Raw genomic sequence first — 20,280 nt, 5'->3', positions numbered from 1 at the left:
TTGAAAAGCTTGATGATATCACTATAATATACAACACTTTTTCTACGAGTCATCTCAAATAATACTTCTTTTACTATAAAACCTAAATAATTAATGAAAATTGGTTAGTATCTCAGTAAACAAGAATGTAGTACCAAAGACATAAACGTGCGACTATTGACGCCCGTATATGTCTATTCTATGAGAGCGCGGCAGCACACGATTGGTCAAATTCTTTATAGTTGACTACAGCGTATCGAAATTAATATTATAGTTGAACTGGGAGCCCATGCAAGAAAAGTACGCAATTATAGTTTGGTAAGTATAAGAAATCTTAATTCAACCATTACGACGAGAAAAAAAAATCATTTTACACAGAATAGATAGAAATTCATGCCACAAAATAGGACATCCACTATTTAAGTTTAACCCTTAAATGCATTATTTTTTCTTTTTGTCTGAAATTAATATATATGTTACATAATTGTTTACTGATTCTGGGGGAAAAAATAAATAAAACATCGATTTTACTGCTAAATCAGTGTTAGAATTTACATATGATTTATCATATTTATGTAAATATATAACTTTCAGTAAGAGATATATGAAAAATCTTACTACTACCAGAAATGTACACTATTTGTTATATACCCATGATAATGTTTTCAAATATAAAATAATTGCAAACCCCGAAAAAAACCGCCTAAATCACATACTAAAAATCACCAACTTTTCGAGATTTTCCAAATTTTCCGCCAATTTGTCTTAAAACTAATGTAATTTTTTAAAACTTAAATACTGCGCAGATTTGAATAAAACATCTGAAAGTGTACTAATTTACGATCAAAATAATAATAAAGAACTAAAAATGATGATTACATTTTTAAAATCTGTGATCTGTCTAATGCTTTGTAGACATTTAACAACACTATGCATTTAAGGGTTAATTTAAGTTTTCGACTTAGGCTCTCTCCAACGACGACTCTCCACTCCAACGCACTATATTGTACAGTCGCCAGCAGATATTTCGGAGCAGCCAAGGTGTCCAAATATTTCTGAGAAAGACTAAATTTCAATAAATTCTGCACACTGCAAATGCTATTTATATTATAACTATTGCAATGGCAAAAAAATCGTTAGCTAAAAGTGACTGTACCACATGTTCCCTATGAAATATTTCATATGTTCCCTACGAAATTTTCCAAGTTTTTGGACACTTTCCCAAATTTGAACATGTTGTATATTATGCTACTAAGTCTCGAGATCACGTTACACTGGTTTGCCTCGCCAGAACTTGCCAGAGTCTGTGAATCATCTAGCAAACTACAATATATAAATTAAACAAAATCATTTAATACTAACTATTTATTAGCGCCCATTTTGAAATCACTGTCAATTATTTCTCTATACTGCTTGATCCTGGTCTCCGCGTCTTTGACGTTGTCCTTCAAGTCTTTGTGAACTTCGCTGTACGCCTTGATCGACTGGCTGGTTTCCGTGAAGATGTTTTGTAGGATCTGAAGGTGTAGTATTCTGTGAATGATAAAAAAATATATATTTATGCTTAAACGGGACTTTATCAGATTTTTTTTATTTGTTCCAATTCCAACCATAAGTCTGTTTGATATTAAATGTTAATTATTAAAGTCTTTTATATACCCCGAGAGATTTGTTTGATATCAAGATACCAGATATTATATTGAACCTCTTTATAGTAATAGAGAATTTCGATTATTATAATTTGGTTTAGTTTATAAGTTTTAATACAGTATCTAAATTTATTTGTTTTTTAATGTTTCAGTTAAATAATATATTAAATTTGAAGATGTAAAAGGTCCCCGATGACAGAGTACTAATACTAACAAAATTTGGAGGTAGTCTCTCCAAGTGTCAAAATGAATTAATGATTCAGAATGCAGTTGGCAGTAATATTGCAGACGGCAGCAGTATTGCAGCGCGACATTACTGCCTCACTGTTGCAAATGTCAGAATCGTTGTTGTTGTCGCTGTCCCAGGGTTTGGCTAAACGCGGCGCTTTGGCGGTATAATTGTGGCTCTTCAACCAAAACATATATATTAGGGTTCTTAAACCATTAAAATCAACTTTTGTGGTTCCAAAAACTGGTGATTTCTACAATGGATGGCTCTTTGCCAAGTTTTGTCAGATTGCCAACTCCCGGTTCAACCACTTAAAGATGAAAGTCTTTTTAATTAGGGCCCCTTATGATTGACCCCTGCCTAGACAAACATTTCCATGCAATAATACATTTTTTGTAGGTTTCAGATTATCTCACTTGGACTTGAGCTCCAAACTCCTGGTCTTGAGTGTGAGCAGCTCTGTGGAGGACTCGCTGAACTTTGTGGCATCATGCAGCCGGTGATTAAGCCACTCCATCATCAGCTCCACCTGAAATATATCTCTTCCTATGTATAATTAATGACTTAAAAAACAACACTTCAAGAACACTTTTAATGAAGCTATGATACATTGAATACCAATAAATTGAAACTCTTTGAATTACAACTTATTGAAATCCTGGGTGCCCTTAAAACACACTATTGACCCAAGAAAATATAAGTAAGTAAATATTTTTTATTGCACCAATAATAATACATTTTACATGTAAAAATACAGACAAATTCTAAAGGAAAATAGAATTAGGTAACAACATGCAGTTTTATCGCTAAAAAGCGATCTCTTCCAAACAGCCTTTTGGTAGCGGGAAATGTAGAACTGATACAAATGATATATAATATTTTAAAAATATTACTTTTCAAGGAATAATGCCAAAGGAGACAAAGAAAAAGGATAAAGGTAAATAAACTCTGCCTCATAATTTATTTCTATTGAGCAAACCCTATAAGCTTTCCCTGCCTAATAAACCTAACAAAAAACAATATTTTGCCTACTCACATGTTGTTTTGTCATGTCATGGCATATTCGGAATACAGATTTTATCTATTTATATTCCCATGCATTATATATAATCCTTAACACATTCACTGCCGGGAACCCACCTGGTGGGCGCTCGTAACTTTGTTCAGATGCCGGACAACCCCCTGGGCGGGTTGTTTTGTACGCAGCTATAGACCACCGGTTTCTGGGGTAGTGCGCCGTTTTTGTCTGGCAGTGAATGTGTTAATTTGGCAGAAATTGAAGGTGTGAGTTCAAATCTCTTTGGTAGTAAATACTGTATCATTGATGATTCTGGTTAAGAAAAAAAAAACAAAATGTGGGTCAAAGATTTTATAGAGTATTTTGAAGAACTTCCAAATTAAGGAAGATTATATAAAGATATTTGTGGCGACCAAATAAATGAGCAGATGCGTTAGCAACACTATGTCAGCTGTCATGGCACTGATGGTGTTTGGGGGCACTGTGTTGTGCAATAATGAAGTGTTTTATTTATATTTGGACATTGTTTCGCAAAAAAGGATCATTTAAATGAATGACTTTACATTTTGACAGAAAGTTCACATTCTATGGACAGTTTTAGATTGGATCCTTTTCTTTAAATAATATCCAATTAATATCCTAAGACCTTTAGATCGATGAATCAAAATATGGATATCACAATATTACCTTCTCAGATTCCTGTTCTTGCAAAGTGTTGAGCTTTTCATCCAAGCTCTCCTGAAGCTCCTGGATCTTCTGTTTGCGGGCATCTTTGCTGGCCAGACTGGTTCGCTTAAGCTGTTCCAGCTCTGCTATGTAAGCCGGAAGCTTGGCCTGGATCTTAGCTGATATTGCCTGCATCAGCTCCGATTGCTCATCATAACTGAGCTCCCTTGTGGTTTGGTTCATGAGACCTGGAATGAATTAAAATGGCTTAAATTATTGTAACTGCCTTCCCCATAAAACTTGGTCATCAGTGCTGAGGGTCAATGACCCTTAGTCGTCACTTTATTCCCAAGCATGTTGCTGAATTTTAGGATTTTTCCTTGCCTATTTGTAAACGATCGGAAGTGAGGTTTTACTTACAGAGAACTAAAATTACAATTTACATTAGGTACCTATATTTATTAAGCTCCACTTACCCAGTAAAGTAGATGTGCTTTCATCGACTGTGCTAAGCTTGTGTAAACTAGAATAATGAGATAAATCACAGTCCGCAATAATCCTATTAACTTTGCCAATTAGTTTTGATGAAATCTTGCTATTGGGGTCACTGCAGACTTCTTTAATAATTTCCAGCAGAATGTTCTCTTGGGACGTCTTTAAATCGATATTGAAGTTCTCACTGTTCTCAGTGTTTGTTATGGAATCCATGTTTTTTTTATAATAAGGATAATGTACCAATAATTCACGTAAAAATTCAATAAATTAATAAATAACATACACAACTATCACAACATTAACCAATGGTTGTCAAGGTAACGTAACAGTCGATTATTTTTCAAATTTGACATTTTGTATTTTTTTTTAAGTTTACAATAATAGCCTCATCAGACTACCGCACTAGACAATGTCCTTGGTGTGGTAAAAAAATCTCTTTCACGCTCTAACTTATAGCTGCGTCCTTAACACTAAGACACTTGCATTTTATCATTGCATGATTTCGTTCGGTATTGAACATTAAGTTATATCTTTTTTCTTTTATTGTTTTTTTCTATAATATTACTGAATTGATTACTAATTAATCATCGACATTTAGCAATAAATATTTTTTCTTTATTTTATCAATTTAGTGCAATTCTGAACGACTGTACGGTAAAATCAAGCAAAATAATGTTGGATAGTTGATATCTTCAGAACTCATAGGTTATCTCTTTCACTCTTTAGTGTATTATAATGCTATACTAGCGCCAAACTAAACTTGACAGATTTGTAATGTGACATTATAATATAAACAAATTATAATTTTTACAAAAAAATACTGACAATTTGGTGTGATTTGGTCAAGCGTTTATCCCGTTTTGCCAATAGTAGAGCGTTTTAGTCAAGAGATTTCTAGTAAATCATGTGATACTCATATAAATTTTGAGACAATAAGGATTTATTTGTGTCCAGGGGACCCTATTACGCGAGATGGCGTCTGAAGACACAAGAAAATCATCCGAAGCAGATCTATCAACTAGTGCACAATGCATGCATTCAGAATCTCATAAGCCGGCAGATCATTACGATAGAAACAAAACAAACAAATCTGGAAGTGATTCTCAGGGGTCTTGCTACTGGTAAGTGCAACTAACAAAAAAAAAGTTCCTTCCTACTAAGACACTGGCAGGTAACAGCCTTCATTCCAAATTTAACTTCTTTTAAATCCTTTTTCTGTTTCTTATTTCTCTTTCACAGTGGCAAAGACAGGAATCTTAACATAGTGGAACTACTGTGCGCTTCATGTAACAGATGGTTTCATGAGTCTTGTATTGGGTATCAGTTAGGAAAATTGGTACCTTTTATGACAAATTATTTGTTCATTTGTAAAAACTGCTCTCCGACTGGTCTGGAGACTTTTAAGAAGAATCAAGCTCGTGAGTATTGTTTGTTTTAAGTTTTATATTTGAATCTTAGTTTGCGGTGATAATACATTTTTTTATTTTTGCAGCATTTCCGCAAATGTGTCTGACAGCTATTGCAAATTTGAAGCAGGAGAGTGCAAAAAATGGCAGTAATAAGTCTCTTTTTAGCAAGGATAGAGAGATTATTCCATACATAGATCAATACTGGGAGGCAATGACAACTATGCCTCGAAGGTAAACTGACTAAAGTGTGACTTGTATTTGTATATGGTCTGTGATTAGTTTTGATGACCTAGACTTTCCCAACTTTCGGAAAAAAGGTTCCATTAAAAAATTCTAAAGTTAAAAAAAGTGTTGTTTTGATGTCATTGGATCTCTTTAGTTTTATTATTTTTAAACATGTCATTTACATACTGGCCAGTTCTTAAATGTCAAAAAAAATGTCAATATATCAATTTCAGTGCTGTACCTAATTAAAAGTGCTATATCCCTTGGAGTGGTAATTAAAAGTTTATTTTCAGAGTGACTCAGTCTTGGTATGCTACAGTGCAAAGAGCGCTAATCAAGGATATTCAGGTTCTTTTTACATACGAGGAGGACTCGACCCACGGGCCAATGTTTGGGCTCTACAATATGGAGCTTACCTCAATCAAGCCTAATTATGAAGCTATGATCAAGCAAGGGCAGCTGAAAGTCACTGATATGGGAATTGCTACAAGTAAGTCAAAACATTTTACAAGTTGTCAGCACCAGAATTAGATTTATAAGCAGGTTAGGTAGTTTAAATGATGATTTCATATGGAAACGACAAAGCGTCAATGACATATCCCGGAGTTTAAGATCAAATGAGGTGTCCACCTTAGAAACTACCAATAAAAGTAAAAAAAGAGGTTGGGGTATAGGAAAGGGGGCCTGATTTTAGGACTATAATTTTTTATAAACATTTTTTCCGTATTTTTGCTACTATTTTTATTACAACTGTAAATAATACGTTAAAATAAGCATCTTTTATTGATTACAATTATTTGATTAACTTGCCTGTTTAAGAACTAAAGCAGTCCAAAGTTGCAAGTTCGGCCATAGGATTACTACCAAGCCTCGGTTTAGTTGTGTCAAGCTAGAAAGACCATATCTAGAAAAATAAATTACATCAGATTCAAATATGTTTGTTTTTGTCTTCATTTCGAAAAACTTATGAATCCACTCTCATATCACTGTGGTGGAGAACCAGTTTTGTCAGTTAAATTTGACAAAAGCCTTTTAAACTAGAATCCCAAAGTAAATTTTTCAAAATTCAACTTTCCCAAATAGGATATCTTGATCTAAACAAGATCAAGTTATTGCCCCAACCTATTTGTAAATTTTATGGAAATTGTTACACTTTGAGTCCCTACACTGTATCATAGGTAGGTACATAACATATATTTCATTAATCTTACAGACCAATTTATTATCCAAAACTGTAAAATGGACTAATTGAGGAAAATCAATTTGGTTGTACCATACCTAGTACCTACCTAAATATGTAGAAACATATCAACATAAAGTCAAGGCCAATGAACAGTTGTGCTTTGATAAATAACCGCAATTTTACTTAAATTTAAATTTAATTAAAAGGCAATTCGCATGTTATACAAAGTATATAATTTGGCATTCAGCCAGTGTCTGAAAAACGCATCCGCGCCCAGTACAATGCAAACACCGACTACCGCGTCATGGCGTGCTATTGGATAATGACTCTAAGATCAAGTATGTGTGTAGACTGGGCAGTCTATTTCTAGACACAGCCGTTTTATTGTATGAACTGGATTACTATTTTATTATGGAATGTTTTTAGCCTCCGGGGCCCATATCTCGAAAGATATTGAACCATTGTACTGTCAAAGAATCTCATACTACTTGGTAGTTCTTGGACAGTTGTTAGAAAGGTCTCTTTTTAAGCCAATTTGTCTGAAAACTAGGCAGTCCATCACTATGTAAAGGCCGTAAAGTAGGTAGGTATTGTAACTTGGTGTAAATATTAATGGCGCGCGTCCGCAGTGGTGCATTTGCAAACTGCAGCATTCGGGCATTCTCGGCTCCGTTCGGCTCAGCATTGCTCCGAGCACTTATTAGGGTTGGCACAATTTGCCATGACTTTGCGTGCACAACCACATATAATATAATTACTTGAATTTTGTCAACCCTAAATAGCCAATAGGGATAGTGCCATACATTAGAAAGGGACAGCATGATTCGCTCCTGAATCGCTGCCAAACTTCGGTTTTGTAGGAAGTTTATTTTCTGTACGATAGTACTATTACTTATTCTGTAATCCGGGCCCGTCTCGTCTAGATGTAAAATGGCGAGAATTTTTTTAGTGCTTGCATAAGGTGATTGTAACTAAGTTTTAAAAATACTAGTACTGATTAAACACTGAAAATCACACCTTTTACCGTCTTCCGGTCCAAATTGTCGAGAATTCTGGCCGAAATCAATTATATTACAATATTTGCTTTTACTTAACTTGCCCTTTTAGTATGTTGGTTAGTTTGTTAGTGGGGAAAATCTTGAAAGCTAAATTTGACTCGCTTCCCGATTTCCAATTAGAGCTGAAAATTTGCATACCTACATATGTAAGTCTGGTGACAATGTAATATTATGGTACCATCGAGCTGATCTGTTGATGGAGACAGGAGGTGGCCATAGGAACTCTGTGATGAATCAATGCAACCTATTTGTGTTTGGGGTTTTTAGAATTGTCTCGATGAGAATTAGTAGCCTGTGGTAAAAAAGTACAGACAGCAATAAAAGCTTGTAGGTATAAAAAAACGATATTATAGGCAAAAACTTATTTTATAACAACTGGCAAATTATTCTGTCAAAAAAATAAAAACCTTGCTAGATATCGACTCGGGTGGTGAACAACTTATTATTCTTGGCTCTTCTTGGGATTTCACTTATGTGATATTCTAACGATTTTCCCATTCAAGCCATAGATATACCAACACCACACTGATTGTTTACAACCATTACAACATATGCAGTTTTAAACAATCAGTCACATTTCTCGTCGAACGTGCCCGTTCCAGGCAATTAACTCCACTAGTCCACTCGCCCTCAATATGGGTACCTGAGTTTCCGTAGTAAATATAGATAAACAAATACATTTGTAACTTCATTTTTAGTTCAATTGCACTTATTAAATATGTACCTATATACTATTTTGTATATGTGATATCTTCACTGAATAAATGTTCTTCAATATTCTTTACTGTTTTTAGGTATCCTAATAGGTATGTTTGGTTTTAGAAATTGGTTTAAAGTAATCAGTGAAAAACAGTTTCTGAGAAAAGTAATAAATTAGTATGCTTAATTTTCGTACAATTTGAGTTAGTCAATGTCATAAAAATGTATAAAATGTGTGTAAAATGTAGATATATCTCTACATGTCACGTCTATATCCATGCCAAAGGTATGGCGGCATATTTTCGAGCGATGGCGCCGTAACCTTTCGCTCTAGTAGATGGCGCCAGTTTTTGATATTTAACATATATTAGTCAAAGAATAAGGATCAAAGTCAAATGGCGTTCTAAAAGTAGTAGTATAATTCAATAGTTCATGTGTCGAAAGACGACAGTAAATTTACTATGGCTTTGTAGCAACTTTGTAGTTAACTTGACAATCCACCTCTATTTCAAATTCTCTTTGATCCATACTATAGTCGTATACATATGAAAGTAACAGTCCGTTTGTTATCTTTTCAAGGCGAAACTACTGAACCAATTTTGATGAATATTTCATAAACTTGAGGATATTGCTAAAGATCTTTATTTTTGGGATACTACTCCATGGGGAAAACGAGGAGGAAAAACACAGACCGAATCCCAAGCGGGCTGAGCCACAGGCAGAAGTAGTTTAGATATATGTCTGTGTACCCATTATTCGTTATCGCTCCGTCAGTCAAACCAAGCACTACCTTCGGCGCACACGCGGTCAGCTCCCAGACACATCTACAATATTCCATCACCACATTGTCCGCTATTGTATGCATTAGTGTTTGTAAACATGCACACTACGCTTTACGTATGTGTTATATCAGTATTTCCTCGTCTCACATAGGCATTGTGTCGTCGGTGCTGTGTCTTGACTATTGATTTTAGATTTAAATGGTTCATCACCTTGAACTTTGATGGCTGGTAAGTTTTTTCGTACATATTTTTTTTTTATTTGCGCGTTATCACTGACGCTGTAGCTTATGCATTATACACAGGTATATTTGTATATTTTACGCCGATTGTTTTACGTGTTTATCTCGTTTGCTTGAAAATGTTTTTAACGATTGGCCAATCGTGTAATTCCTATGTTAAAATTAATAACGAATAATAATGAGATACATTTAATAATGTTTAAAGATTAGGGTTTAATTTGACCGATCCTGAATACTAAAGATTGTTTTGGAATTATTAAAATTTTGGTTAGGCAAGTGTTCAATAAAAACTTTAATATTTCATTGGTTGAAATACGACAATAATTAGTATGTAGGTTGATATTTATTGCACCCGTACGGAGCCGTCGCCAGTCCAGGGTATAATATAAATCCCATCAAAAACATTTTCATGTACTTATACAAGTCCGTAACTTCACAAACTTTACACCTTAGTCAATATATATGGCTTGGCCATTTCGCTACCGTCACATGGGCGTAAGATGAAAAATTTATTGATAATTCATTATTTTTTATTATACAATACTTCTTGTAATAACGAAACGAAACGAGAATTGTTGAACCAAGTTATGAGGGTTCAAAACAACGAAGCGCTTTGAGAAAAGTTAGGTAGTGCCCATGCCCTCCGCTTTTCTCGTCTTGGCGGGGGCATTTCCGTGCCCCCAGATATATTACGCTTATATACCTCCGTTATAAAGACAGGTATGTATGTCTTCGTAAAATGTAGTACTGATACTTAACAAGGCTATAAAGCAGTAGGTAGGTTAATAGGCACATCGTTTTGAGTTTGAGCCATAACTAAATTGTATACTTACTTGAGTCTGCCTGCAAGTTGCAACCTATCACGATCAAATGTCATGATAAACAATAAAAATAAGAGTACGCGATAACGTTCTTTAAATAATTAGTGAAGGTCGTGTAAGTTTAAATCGATATATGTACATAAAAATACACACCTACTTACATACCTACTAATAACTGAATCATGTTTAAATTGCCCTCGATTTCGTCCGCGTGGAATCGTATCTTTAACATTTAAGGTATAATGACTATCTTAGAAGTTTCAAAGCATTTGTAATGGATTCAAACTTTCGACCCCTTTTTAACCCAGTTAGGAGATGAATTTTTAAAAACGCTAAAATTACTTTTTTTGTATTCTAACAATATGCAATTATACAAAGTTTCAAGTTCCGCACTCGAAAAACATTTTCATCTCCATACAAACTTTCAACCCCTTTTACACCATCTTAGGGGATGAACTTTTAAAAACGTTGAAATCAGTTTTCTTGTATTTTAATAATATGCAAATATACAAAGTTTCGAGTTCCGTACTCGAAAAACATTTTGATCTCCATACAAACTTTCAACCCCTGTTTCGCCACCTCGAGAGATGAATTTTCAAAAAGGCTGGAATTAGTTTTATTCTCTTTTAATAAAATCTTACCTTATTACGAAGTTTCAAGTTCCTAGCTTAAAATAAAATTTGAACCGAATAGAAACTTTCAACCCCATTTTAAACCTTTTAGGAGATGAATTAAAAAAAGCTGAAATAAGTTTTTTCCCCTTTTATTGTAATACCTTTTTACGAAGTTTCAAGTTCCTAACTTACTATAAAATTTGAACTTCAAGACACACTTTCATCCTCCAATGTTATTTATTACATATATACCGTAAGATAACGACAGATATCTTACAGTATAGCTAAGTACCACACACGCCAACGATACCAAAACATATATCGCTGTCTGTCAAGCACTCATATTGTGAGAGAGATGAAATATACCAAAATAATATCGTAATATAGATCGAGCTACATATCGCAAGGTATCTTAAGATGCCCTGCTATAAGATATCGTAAGATACCAAAATATATATATATATATATATATTTTTTTTTTATTTGTAAAAGAGAAGTTACGTCGGCTATGATCACTTATCTGCCAAACTGCATAGCAGTTTGTTGGCAGAAAACTTATTCTACCCTCCAACATTGTTAAGTTATTGCTTACTTTTATAGCTATATTTATAGTGCGAGTGCGATTTCTTACAGACAATTGTAATAGCTTTAGATAGGCGGACTAGATAAACATTAACTTCTTCTTCTTCTTCTTCTTCACTGGCTCAGTGACCCAAACAGGATCTTGGCCTCTGACACAAGAGAGCGCCACTCTGCCCTATCCTGTGCCACTTCACGCCAGTTGGGTATTCCGAGGGCGAACAGGTCTTTTAGGACTTCGTCGCTCCAGCGGTATCTGGGACGCCCAGACGGACGTTTTCCACCCGGGTGCCCCACATACGCTCTTCTCACGGCACGATCCTCTCCCATCCTCTCTAGGTGACCGAGCCAGCGGAGTCGTGTGGCCTTGATTTCGCCAATTATATTGGGCATCGCAACCAGCTCCTCTAGCTCCTTATTCTTTCTACGCCTCCAAGTTCCATCTTCATCTCTGATAGGTCCCAGAATCTTCCGCCAGATTTTCCTCTCCGCCACTAAGAGCTTGCTCTCTTCTTTCTGAGTCAGAGTCCAAGCTTCACACCCATACATCAAAATTGGCCTAATTACAGTCTTGTAGACACGAATCTTGGTTGGTCTACTGATCAGCTTTGACACTAAAACTCGATGGAGCGCTGCCGAGCATCTTAAAGCGTTTTGGATTCGTAGATCTATCTGTTCCTCCCTTCGGTTGGTATCAGTTACTGTGCAACCAAGATACCTAAAATGATCCACACCTTTGTAGGTGGTTGCTGCTAAACATAGATAAACATTAACATTAATCATATTATAGCTTTGTGTGTGAACTCTGTCAAATGGTAAGTAAAATATATCGTAAGATGCCTTACTACTCGTTTAAGATATCTTTAGGTACCTAATATGTTATGGCGCCGTTTGTGACGGGGTTAAACTTTTTGGGTCTTTCCGCCACCTATACAAATAGCATAAATTCTCACCAGAAATAGCGAGACTTCTTATTCGCCACCTAATCAAATAATAAATAAAAAACAGCGTAAAAAACTTTACATGCTTTACACTCCCAATCGATATCGAAAAACAGATTCTGACTTTGGTGAATATAGTCTGGCAGGTCTGGCTAAATCTATCATAATAATAAAAACCGGCCAAGAGCATGTCGGGCCACGCTCAGTGTAGGGTTCCGTAGTTACTCTTCCGTCACAATAAGCTAAACTGGAGCTTAAAGTATAGTAAATTGTTAACCAAGGGATGAAACGGTACCTTTCACCCGAGTTAAACAAATAGGCAAATTTGCATCATCAATTCATCAGTACCTAATTAAAGTAAGTCTTTTTACTATGAAGGGAAAACTTTTTGCGATAACTCAAAAACAGCTAAACTGATCATGTCCGCTATAGTTTTCATTTAATGTCTTTCTTAAGCTTTATTTCATCGATTTTTTGGACTTATGGTTCAAAAGTTAGAGGGGGGGGGGGGGGCCACATTTTATTTTCTTTCGGTGCGATTATCTCCGAAAAATGTTTCTTGAAAACCCCTATTAGTTTTGAAAGATCTTTCCAACGATACCCTACACTCTAGGGTTGAAGCGAAATAAAAATTTCACCCCCACTTTACGTGTAGGGGAGGTACCCTAAAAAAAATATTTTAGATTTTATTGTACGACTTTGTCGGCTTTATTGATTTATATATCCATGCCAAATTTCAGCTTTCTAGCACTAACGACCACGGAGCAAAGCCTCGGACAGACAGACAGACAGACAGACAGACAGACGGACGGACATGGCGAAACTATAAGGGTTCCTAGTTGACTACGGAACCCTAAAAAAGGTAGTTTAACTTACCTAAGTTGTAAGCTATAGTCATACTGGTCTGGTGCTATTGGACGGTCGGCTCGCCTACTCTGAGCAATGACACAGCAAATATACACGTCGATTAGACTCAGTTCACACTGATAGCGCTATCTTATCGCGCGTCTTACGAAATAAGAATTTTGTCATTTATTGGGCTTAGGTGATATAGGAGCATTCGACATGGAATGTGAGTTTTTTTTTAATTTACATGCTTTTACATGGTTTACTACCTGTCAGGCCTAGTGGGTAGTGACCCTACCTATGAAGCCGATGGTCCCAGGTTCGAATCCCGGTAAGGGCATTTATTTATGTGATGAGCACGGGTATTTTTTCCTGAGTCATAGGTGTTTTTATGTATATAAGTATGTATTTAATTATTTATCTATTTAATTACCGTAAAACCACCCAACTATAGTCCAATACTGCAATTATGGTCCACAAGTTCAAAAGGAAATTAAGTATCTATACCAATGTTCCTTGTGGTTTACTCCTAGTTTTACCTTCCATTTATAAACATACTTTGCCTTAGAACTACAAAAATATAGTAAAATACACACCTAAACGAGAAAAAATGAGTTTATTTGTGGACCATAGTTGGGAGCTTTGGACTATAGTTGGGTGGTTTTACGGTATGTAATATCGACGCCTAGTACCCATAGAACAAACTTTGCTTACTTTGGGGCTAGGTTGATCTGTGTAGTATTAAAAACAAATTATTTGGTTTTATACTACCTTATTTTATTTAATATTTATTGCACAAAATAAAACTGTCGTACAAAAGGCGGTCTTCAATGTCTTCATAACATAAGGATGAGGCGTTCTCTACCAGTCAACCTTAGGGCAACGGAGAAAGTTTGTAAGCGACACTGATTGTTTTTTTTATCGGTTAGTAAATCTTATCAGACAGTACCCACCTAAAACATGTTCTAAATTATTTCGGTTCAGCTCTATTATCAGCATGGAATCGCACAAATCATTTCCTGACTGGAATATTGTATCGTAATTTACAATTTGCATTTATTTTCTCTATAATCTTGTCAGTCTTTACAATCACCATTGCGAAGAAATTCCATAGCGCAACCCATCACGTAGCACATACGAATCTCATATTTTCAAAATGTCTTATTTGTTCTCTTAATCGTATTACATTCCACCTTATTGTCTCATAAACAAAGTTAATTTCCAAATAGCAACCAAGTTGGTAAAGTACACTTGTGATAAGCCACACTTCATATGCAAACTATAAAGTAACTATTTTATACTGACACCTTAATATCTAGATTTCCGTCCCAGTAGGAGGTGTATTGAAATTGGTCGGTTAATATGCACCGATGGATTTATTATTGGATCGTTACGTACACTATCGAAGAGAAGTGACAAAGTGTGGGATATCCGCTAACCTCGGATTGGCTCGGATTTAATGTGCATTGCTTATACTTACACGTGGAAATCTTTGATAAATATTTATATGTATGTACTATACAGTCAAGGCTTAATACCAATTTAGCATAAATAAAATATACCAACCACCAACCAAAAATACTAACACGAAGTTATTATTTTTGGTTAGATGGTGTAATCGATATCTTAAGGTCTCTTTAAATGCGGCACGAGCGGTATGGCGATTTGCAAACGTTCTTATTAAACCCTGTCCATATGAGCAATTTAATTGCCAATCTGATCAGTTACCTAATTACCTTTGGTTGCAATTGAATTTTACGCTCACGTCACCATTTTTTGAATCAACTTGATCAGAAACAATTAGGTATGTTGCCTCTAAATTACTTTGAAAATTGGCCAACTAATGTCCTTGAATTTCGTTTTCCATCTACAACACACAATTCAATTGCCAATATAATGAAACTGTGCAAGAATTGTGCAGCCTGGACGCGTTTACCACCAATATATTTTATGTAAATGCTGAATTAGACTACCAGCATTTTCCTGCGAGATCACTTATACATATTTCGGATTATTTTTCAGTACCCCTGGCAGGCAACGTAAAGGGACGTCAAGGCAAGCGCCGTCCGGCCGTCGGCGGCGCGGCCGAGGCGGGCGCCCCGGCCGGCAAGAAGGGTCGCGCCGCCGACCCCGCCAGTCTCAAGTTACCATCTCATGGGTATCCAACGGAGCATCCATTCAATAAGGATGGCTACCGGTATATACTGGCTGAGCCTGATCCTCACGCACCATTCAGACAGGTCAGTAGAAAACCAATGAACTAATCAGATTTAAAATACAATATTCGTATATATTTATAATATATATATATATATAAATTTGCATTTTCCAGGAATTTGACGAGAGCAATGAATGGAGCGGCAAGCCCATCCCAGGCTGGTTGTACCGCTCGCTCTGTCCCGGCATCGTGCTGCTCGCTCTACACGACCGCGCGCCGCAGCTGAAGATATCCGAGGACCGGCTCGCGGTGACCGGCGAGAAGGGCTACTGCATGGTGCGCGCCACCCACGGTGAGACAGGGACAGCTATATTCCGGGCTGGTTGTCTGGCTTTGTCCCGGGATCAGGTTACCCTACTAGCGAGAATGGCCATCAGTCAGTGGCGAAGCGTACGTTGACCATTTTCATCGGCTTCCCGGGGGATATATTTAATGCCCGCCACTGAGAGCTGCATGGTGTGTGATGGCTCCTCTACACGATGGCCCAGCGTAGGCCAGTCCAAGGGGCGCATTTATGCGTTAGAGGGAGCAAGTGATATTGCTATCTCATTCCACTGCATAGCTACGTCCCTTAGACTGGCGTACGATGGGCCATCGTGTAGAGGAGCCCTGAGACTCATGGTGAGTTCTGAAGGCTTTTTTTTTCCTAGCCTGTTTGAGTGTCCCACTGCTGGGCAAAGGCCTCTCCTCCTGATTTCCACGACTCCCGATTTGGTGTTTCCTGCGGCCAGCTCTTCAGAAAGCTGTCTAGGTCATCCCGCCATCTCCGTTTGGGCCTACCCCGTCCACGTCCCTCTACCGGCATCCACGAGTTGCCAAGCTAGCCCACCTCTCTGGATGCATGCGGTAGACGTGACCGGCCCAGTCCCATTTTAGCCTAGCGGTTTTCTCGCCTACGTCAGCAATGCGGGTTTTAGAGCGCAGCGTGGTATTTCTTATGCGATCGGTACCCCTAGTGTAAATTTATTTGATAGGGAAACGTGACGTGCGCGTTTGAGTCAAGTCTCATTTTGTATGGGATTTAGAAACAGCGCGCAAAGCGGGACGTTTTGGAAACTCAAAATCCCGTACAAAATGACACTTAACGCAATCGCGTACGTCACGTTTCGCTATCGAATAAATTTACATTAGGGGCTCAGTTAGTTTAACACCTAGAATGCTACGTTCCACAGCGCGTTGGCAAACCTTCAGTTTGAACTCTGAATCTCTTAGGGCTTACTACATATAAATTTATTTGCGCTCTAGATAATCTAAAAAGCCCTTTGCAGTCCTCTATACATATAGAATAACATTCTTCATAGTAAGGCTTCGCGTGAATATGTCTATTGGCGCTCTTATATTACCTTTATAGCATATTTTGATTTTTTTCTAAAATTTGAATATTTTGTTTTGAATATTTTCTAAAATATGAATTGTTGTTTGCAGGCGTATCACGAGGCGCATGGTACTGGGAAGCCACCGTGGAAGAGATGCCGGAAGGCGCAGCGTCCCGCCTGGGCTGGGGCCGGCGCTACGCGAACCTGCAGGCGCCGCTCGGCTACGACAAGTTCGGCTACTCGTGGCGCAGCCGCAAGGGCACCAGGTGAACTGGTATACTATATACTCACCATCCATATGTCAGCTGCAGAGGTAACCCCCTCCCCCCTGCATATACTGATTGTATGCAGGGGGGTCACCTCTCTCTGCTACTGGGCTGTACATAGGTACTTACTTAACATGATGAGCGATTCACTATTACATCTTATCTATGTTTATACCGAATTTTATAAAATTGATTAAATATAATCAAACTTTGCACACCTTGACCCAAAAACTAACTTCGCTCGGTCCATAATCACACCGATAGCAGTCCTAAAGGAAGTATTTACAGGTCATACGCTATTTATTGATCTTGTACCGTCGAGTCGAGCTCACAAACATCTTTATAAACCAACATTCCAATAATGTATTTAAACGACCTTATTGTTAGTGTACTTAGAGGCGTGTGAATATATTTTTGGAAAGATGATTGAGAACTCGACTGTACTTATGTTCAATATTTAAGTTAGCCCCATCCCTGTACAGATTCCACGAGTCGCGCGGCAAACATTACAGCAACGGTTACGGCGAGGGTGACACGCTGGGCTTCCTTATTGTGTTGCCTAACAACCACAATACTAAGTACACGCCCAACACCTACAAGGATCGGGTAAGTTTATACTCATTTATTTGCACAGTACACAGACACCGCGTAACGTGTTTACGAAGAGCGCGAAGTCAATCTTACTTGTAAAACGCTATGCCGGCGCAGCGAATAGTACCACTGAGTTGCATCTTACATTATTTTATAATAGACCATTATCATCCCTGAAACTATTTTTTTTGTATATATAAGTACAATTCGTAAATGTGGACGCAACTGGAATAAGCGGTCACACTTTCATATTTCCTATCTCTAAAAAAATTCATCCAGGCATTAGCATTAATCTATGTAGCCAATTTTGCAGCGAATGTGTAGCGATTCTTCTTCAGAGGTCATCATATAAATAGATTTCAGGGTGCAGACCATAAATATCATATTATCATAGAATAAAGAATATATCCTCTTTTGGTACTCTCATATTGCTATTTATTACTTTAATATCGAAATTTCTTTTCCAGCCACTAGTAAAATTCAAAAGCCACCTCTACTATGAAGACAAAGACAACATTCAAGAATCTCTCAACAATCTGAAGCCGCTAACTGGCTCCAAGATATACTTCTTCAAGAACGGCCAGTGCCAAGGGGCAGCCTTTTTGGACGTGTATCAGGGCTGCTATTATCCTTCAGTCAGTTTACATAAGAGTGCCACGGTTAGCGTCAACTTTGGTCCCAACTTCAAGCATCCTCCGGGGAGTGAATATAGCTACAGACCGGTAAGAGTCTTCCTTCCTCCTAATTTTAAAGCCTACTTCATGAATGCCCAGGGCCAAACAGCTGCCTTCCAGGATGTTTAGCAGGGTTGTTATTACCCGCTAGCCAGCCTACATAAGAGTGCCACTGTTAGTGTCAACTTTGGGCCTAACTTCAGAGGAGTGAATATAGCTACTAAGAAGTCATTTCTTCTGCCTTCTAATTTCTCAACAGCCTAAATCTTACCTGGACAGGAATATAATAATAACATACAGGGAAATATTTCTTTTTTTTCTTTTAATACTATGTGGTGGCGAATGAACTTACAGCCCGCCTGATGGTCATTGGCCACCGTAGCCTATGAATGCCCACGACTGTAGCGATCTTACTTGCGCGTTGGTGACCCTTTAAAAACCTGTACAGTTATTTTTAACGAACCCCAAAATGCAGAGTTTAATTTGTTCTTATCCAGATGTCCGAAAAGGCAGAGGAAGCGATCTGCGAACAGACCATGGCCGATCTCCTGTACCTCACCGACAACGAGGGCAAGCTGCGACTCGACAACTTCAATCTCTGATATACGTAGCACCGTTAATTCGGTGTGCATGGACTGAGTGTGAGATACGACACAACAGTGAACTATATATCATATGAATGTGTATATGTAATATATTTATTAAAGTACCCTTCTCGACTTATGTAGCATGGTCGCTTTTAACTGACTTAACCTTAATTCAAAACCAGATCGTGAATGCAAACCTCCTTGGATGATCTTTTATGGTCTAACATTTTGGAAGTTGTCTGAACTTGAACTGAACAATATGACAAAAATTGGCAAAGGTATGAAGTTGCAGTATTACTAATTTTCGTTAATTGGGGCCGTAACCAAGATAACAATCATTTATCTATAAATACGGAAGAGTAATTCATTGGACTGTTACATGCGAACGAAAAGTGATCATTTCCATACATTATTTAAATATCTGTTGGTATTTTCTATAAACAATTGTCACTTGGCTAGGGCTCCCTTAATGGCGAACATGACTGTAAATAATTGAAATCTGTATTGGTCATATGAATAAATATTAATGATAAGTATTAAATTAAATCATTGTAACTCTTATAACAATATGTACTCAAATATTGAATACAAATGGAATATACCTTTTACGTATCATATATGAATTCTATTATTATGATGATTCATAATCTTCATTGCATTGGTAACTATTCTAGTAAGTAGTCACATATAAGATTATATAGTTACCATTAAATCGACTAAATACTTGTCAGAATATTGGCCTTTCAAAAATGAATCGTGTATTAAAATTAGAATTTCTATTTCTATTCTGTCAGAATGTTGGCCTTACAAAAATGAATCATTTATTAAAATTAGAATAGAATGCTTTGTCCGGCCAAAATATTCATGTACTCCTGTGTAGTCAGGAGCACGTCTATCACCAGTAAAAAAGCAGGAAATTTGAAAAATGAAAGCGAAGGGTTGATTACCCTTAGAAATGTTTAATATCTCGAAATCATATGTATATTGAGTGAAATGATGAGTATTATATTCCTATAACTCCTAAATGGATTACAATAGAATCATAGCAAAGTATACATATCAAGGTTACATCAATAGGTATCTCAAGTTGTACAAGTTGAATGTTGTGTTGTGTAAGCAAAGTGTACATGTTGATAAATATTTTATACCCAAAAATTTGTTTCATTTGTAATAGGATGACTGAGATGAATCTGATA

The 20,280-nt window shown here is 36.9% G+C and overlaps 2 protein-coding genes across 3 annotated transcripts; one reads left to right on the top strand and one right to left on the bottom strand.

Moving 5' to 3' along the window:
* Window positions 1-1,329: 1,329 nt before the first annotated feature.
* LOC133520502 (uncharacterized) lies at window positions 1,330-4,365 on the bottom strand. Its single transcript, XM_061854949.1, has 4 exons — window positions 4,018-4,365; window positions 3,563-3,789; window positions 2,274-2,386; window positions 1,330-1,512 (listed from the first exon to the last, which is right to left on the bottom strand). The coding sequence occupies exons 1-4, from the start codon at window positions 4,247-4,249 to the stop codon at window positions 1,341-1,343; spliced, it is 744 nt and encodes a 247-aa protein (XP_061710933.1). The 5' UTR covers window positions 4,250-4,365; the 3' UTR covers window positions 1,330-1,340.
* Window positions 4,366-4,848: 483 nt separating this feature from the next.
* Window positions 4,849-20,239, top strand: LOC133520501 (set1/Ash2 histone methyltransferase complex subunit ASH2). 2 transcript variants are annotated; one of them, XM_061854947.1, is made up of 10 exons: window positions 4,849-5,157; window positions 5,276-5,454; window positions 5,529-5,676; window positions 5,964-6,160; window positions 15,455-15,672; window positions 15,765-15,942; window positions 17,076-17,232; window positions 17,715-17,838; window positions 18,291-18,545; window positions 18,995-20,239. In XM_061854947.1, the coding sequence occupies exons 1-10, from the start codon at window positions 5,009-5,011 to the stop codon at window positions 19,097-19,099; spliced, it is 1,710 nt and encodes a 569-aa protein (XP_061710931.1). In that variant the 5' UTR covers window positions 4,849-5,008; the 3' UTR covers window positions 19,100-20,239. The 2 variants fall into 2 exon arrangements, with proteins under 2 accessions (XP_061710931.1, XP_061710932.1); XM_061854948.1 differs by lacking the exons at window positions 4,849-5,157; window positions 5,276-5,454; window positions 5,529-5,676; window positions 5,964-6,160 and adding an exon at window positions 9,458-9,620.
* The last annotated feature ends 41 nt before the right edge of the window (window positions 20,240-20,280 follow it).

This window comes from Cydia pomonella, chromosome 8 (assembly GCF_033807575.1).
Source record: "Cydia pomonella isolate Wapato2018A chromosome 8, ilCydPomo1, whole genome shotgun sequence".
NCBI lineage: Eukaryota > Metazoa > Arthropoda > Insecta > Lepidoptera > Tortricidae > Cydia > Cydia pomonella.
Note: the sequence above shows the minus strand (reverse complement) of the source record. Positions and strands in the feature narration are given on the sequence as shown.

Bases quoted from the DNA above. Each gene is read 5' to 3' on its own strand.
- LOC133520502 (XM_061854949.1), bottom strand. From the start codon at position 4,249: ATGGATTCCATAACAAACACTGAGAACAGTGAGAACTTCAATATCGAT. The intron at 3,790-4,017 runs GTAAGTGGAGCT...AATTCATTCCAG, and splicing joins AAGCACATCTACTTTACTGG to GTCTCATGAACCAAACCACA. The intron at 1,513-2,273 runs GTGAGATAATCT...TATCATTCACAG, and splicing joins AGTTTGGAGCTCAAGTCCAA to AATACTACACCTTCAGATCC.
- LOC133520501 (XM_061854947.1), top strand. From the start codon at position 5,009: ATGGCGTCTGAAGACACAAGAAAATCATCCGAAGCAGATCTATCAACT. The intron at 17,233-17,714 runs GTGAACTGGTAT...ATCCCTGTACAG, and splicing joins CGCAGCCGCAAGGGCACCAG to ATTCCACGAGTCGCGCGGCA. The intron at 18,546-18,994 runs GTAAGAGTCTTC...GTTCTTATCCAG, and splicing joins GTGAATATAGCTACAGACCG to ATGTCCGAAAAGGCAGAGGA.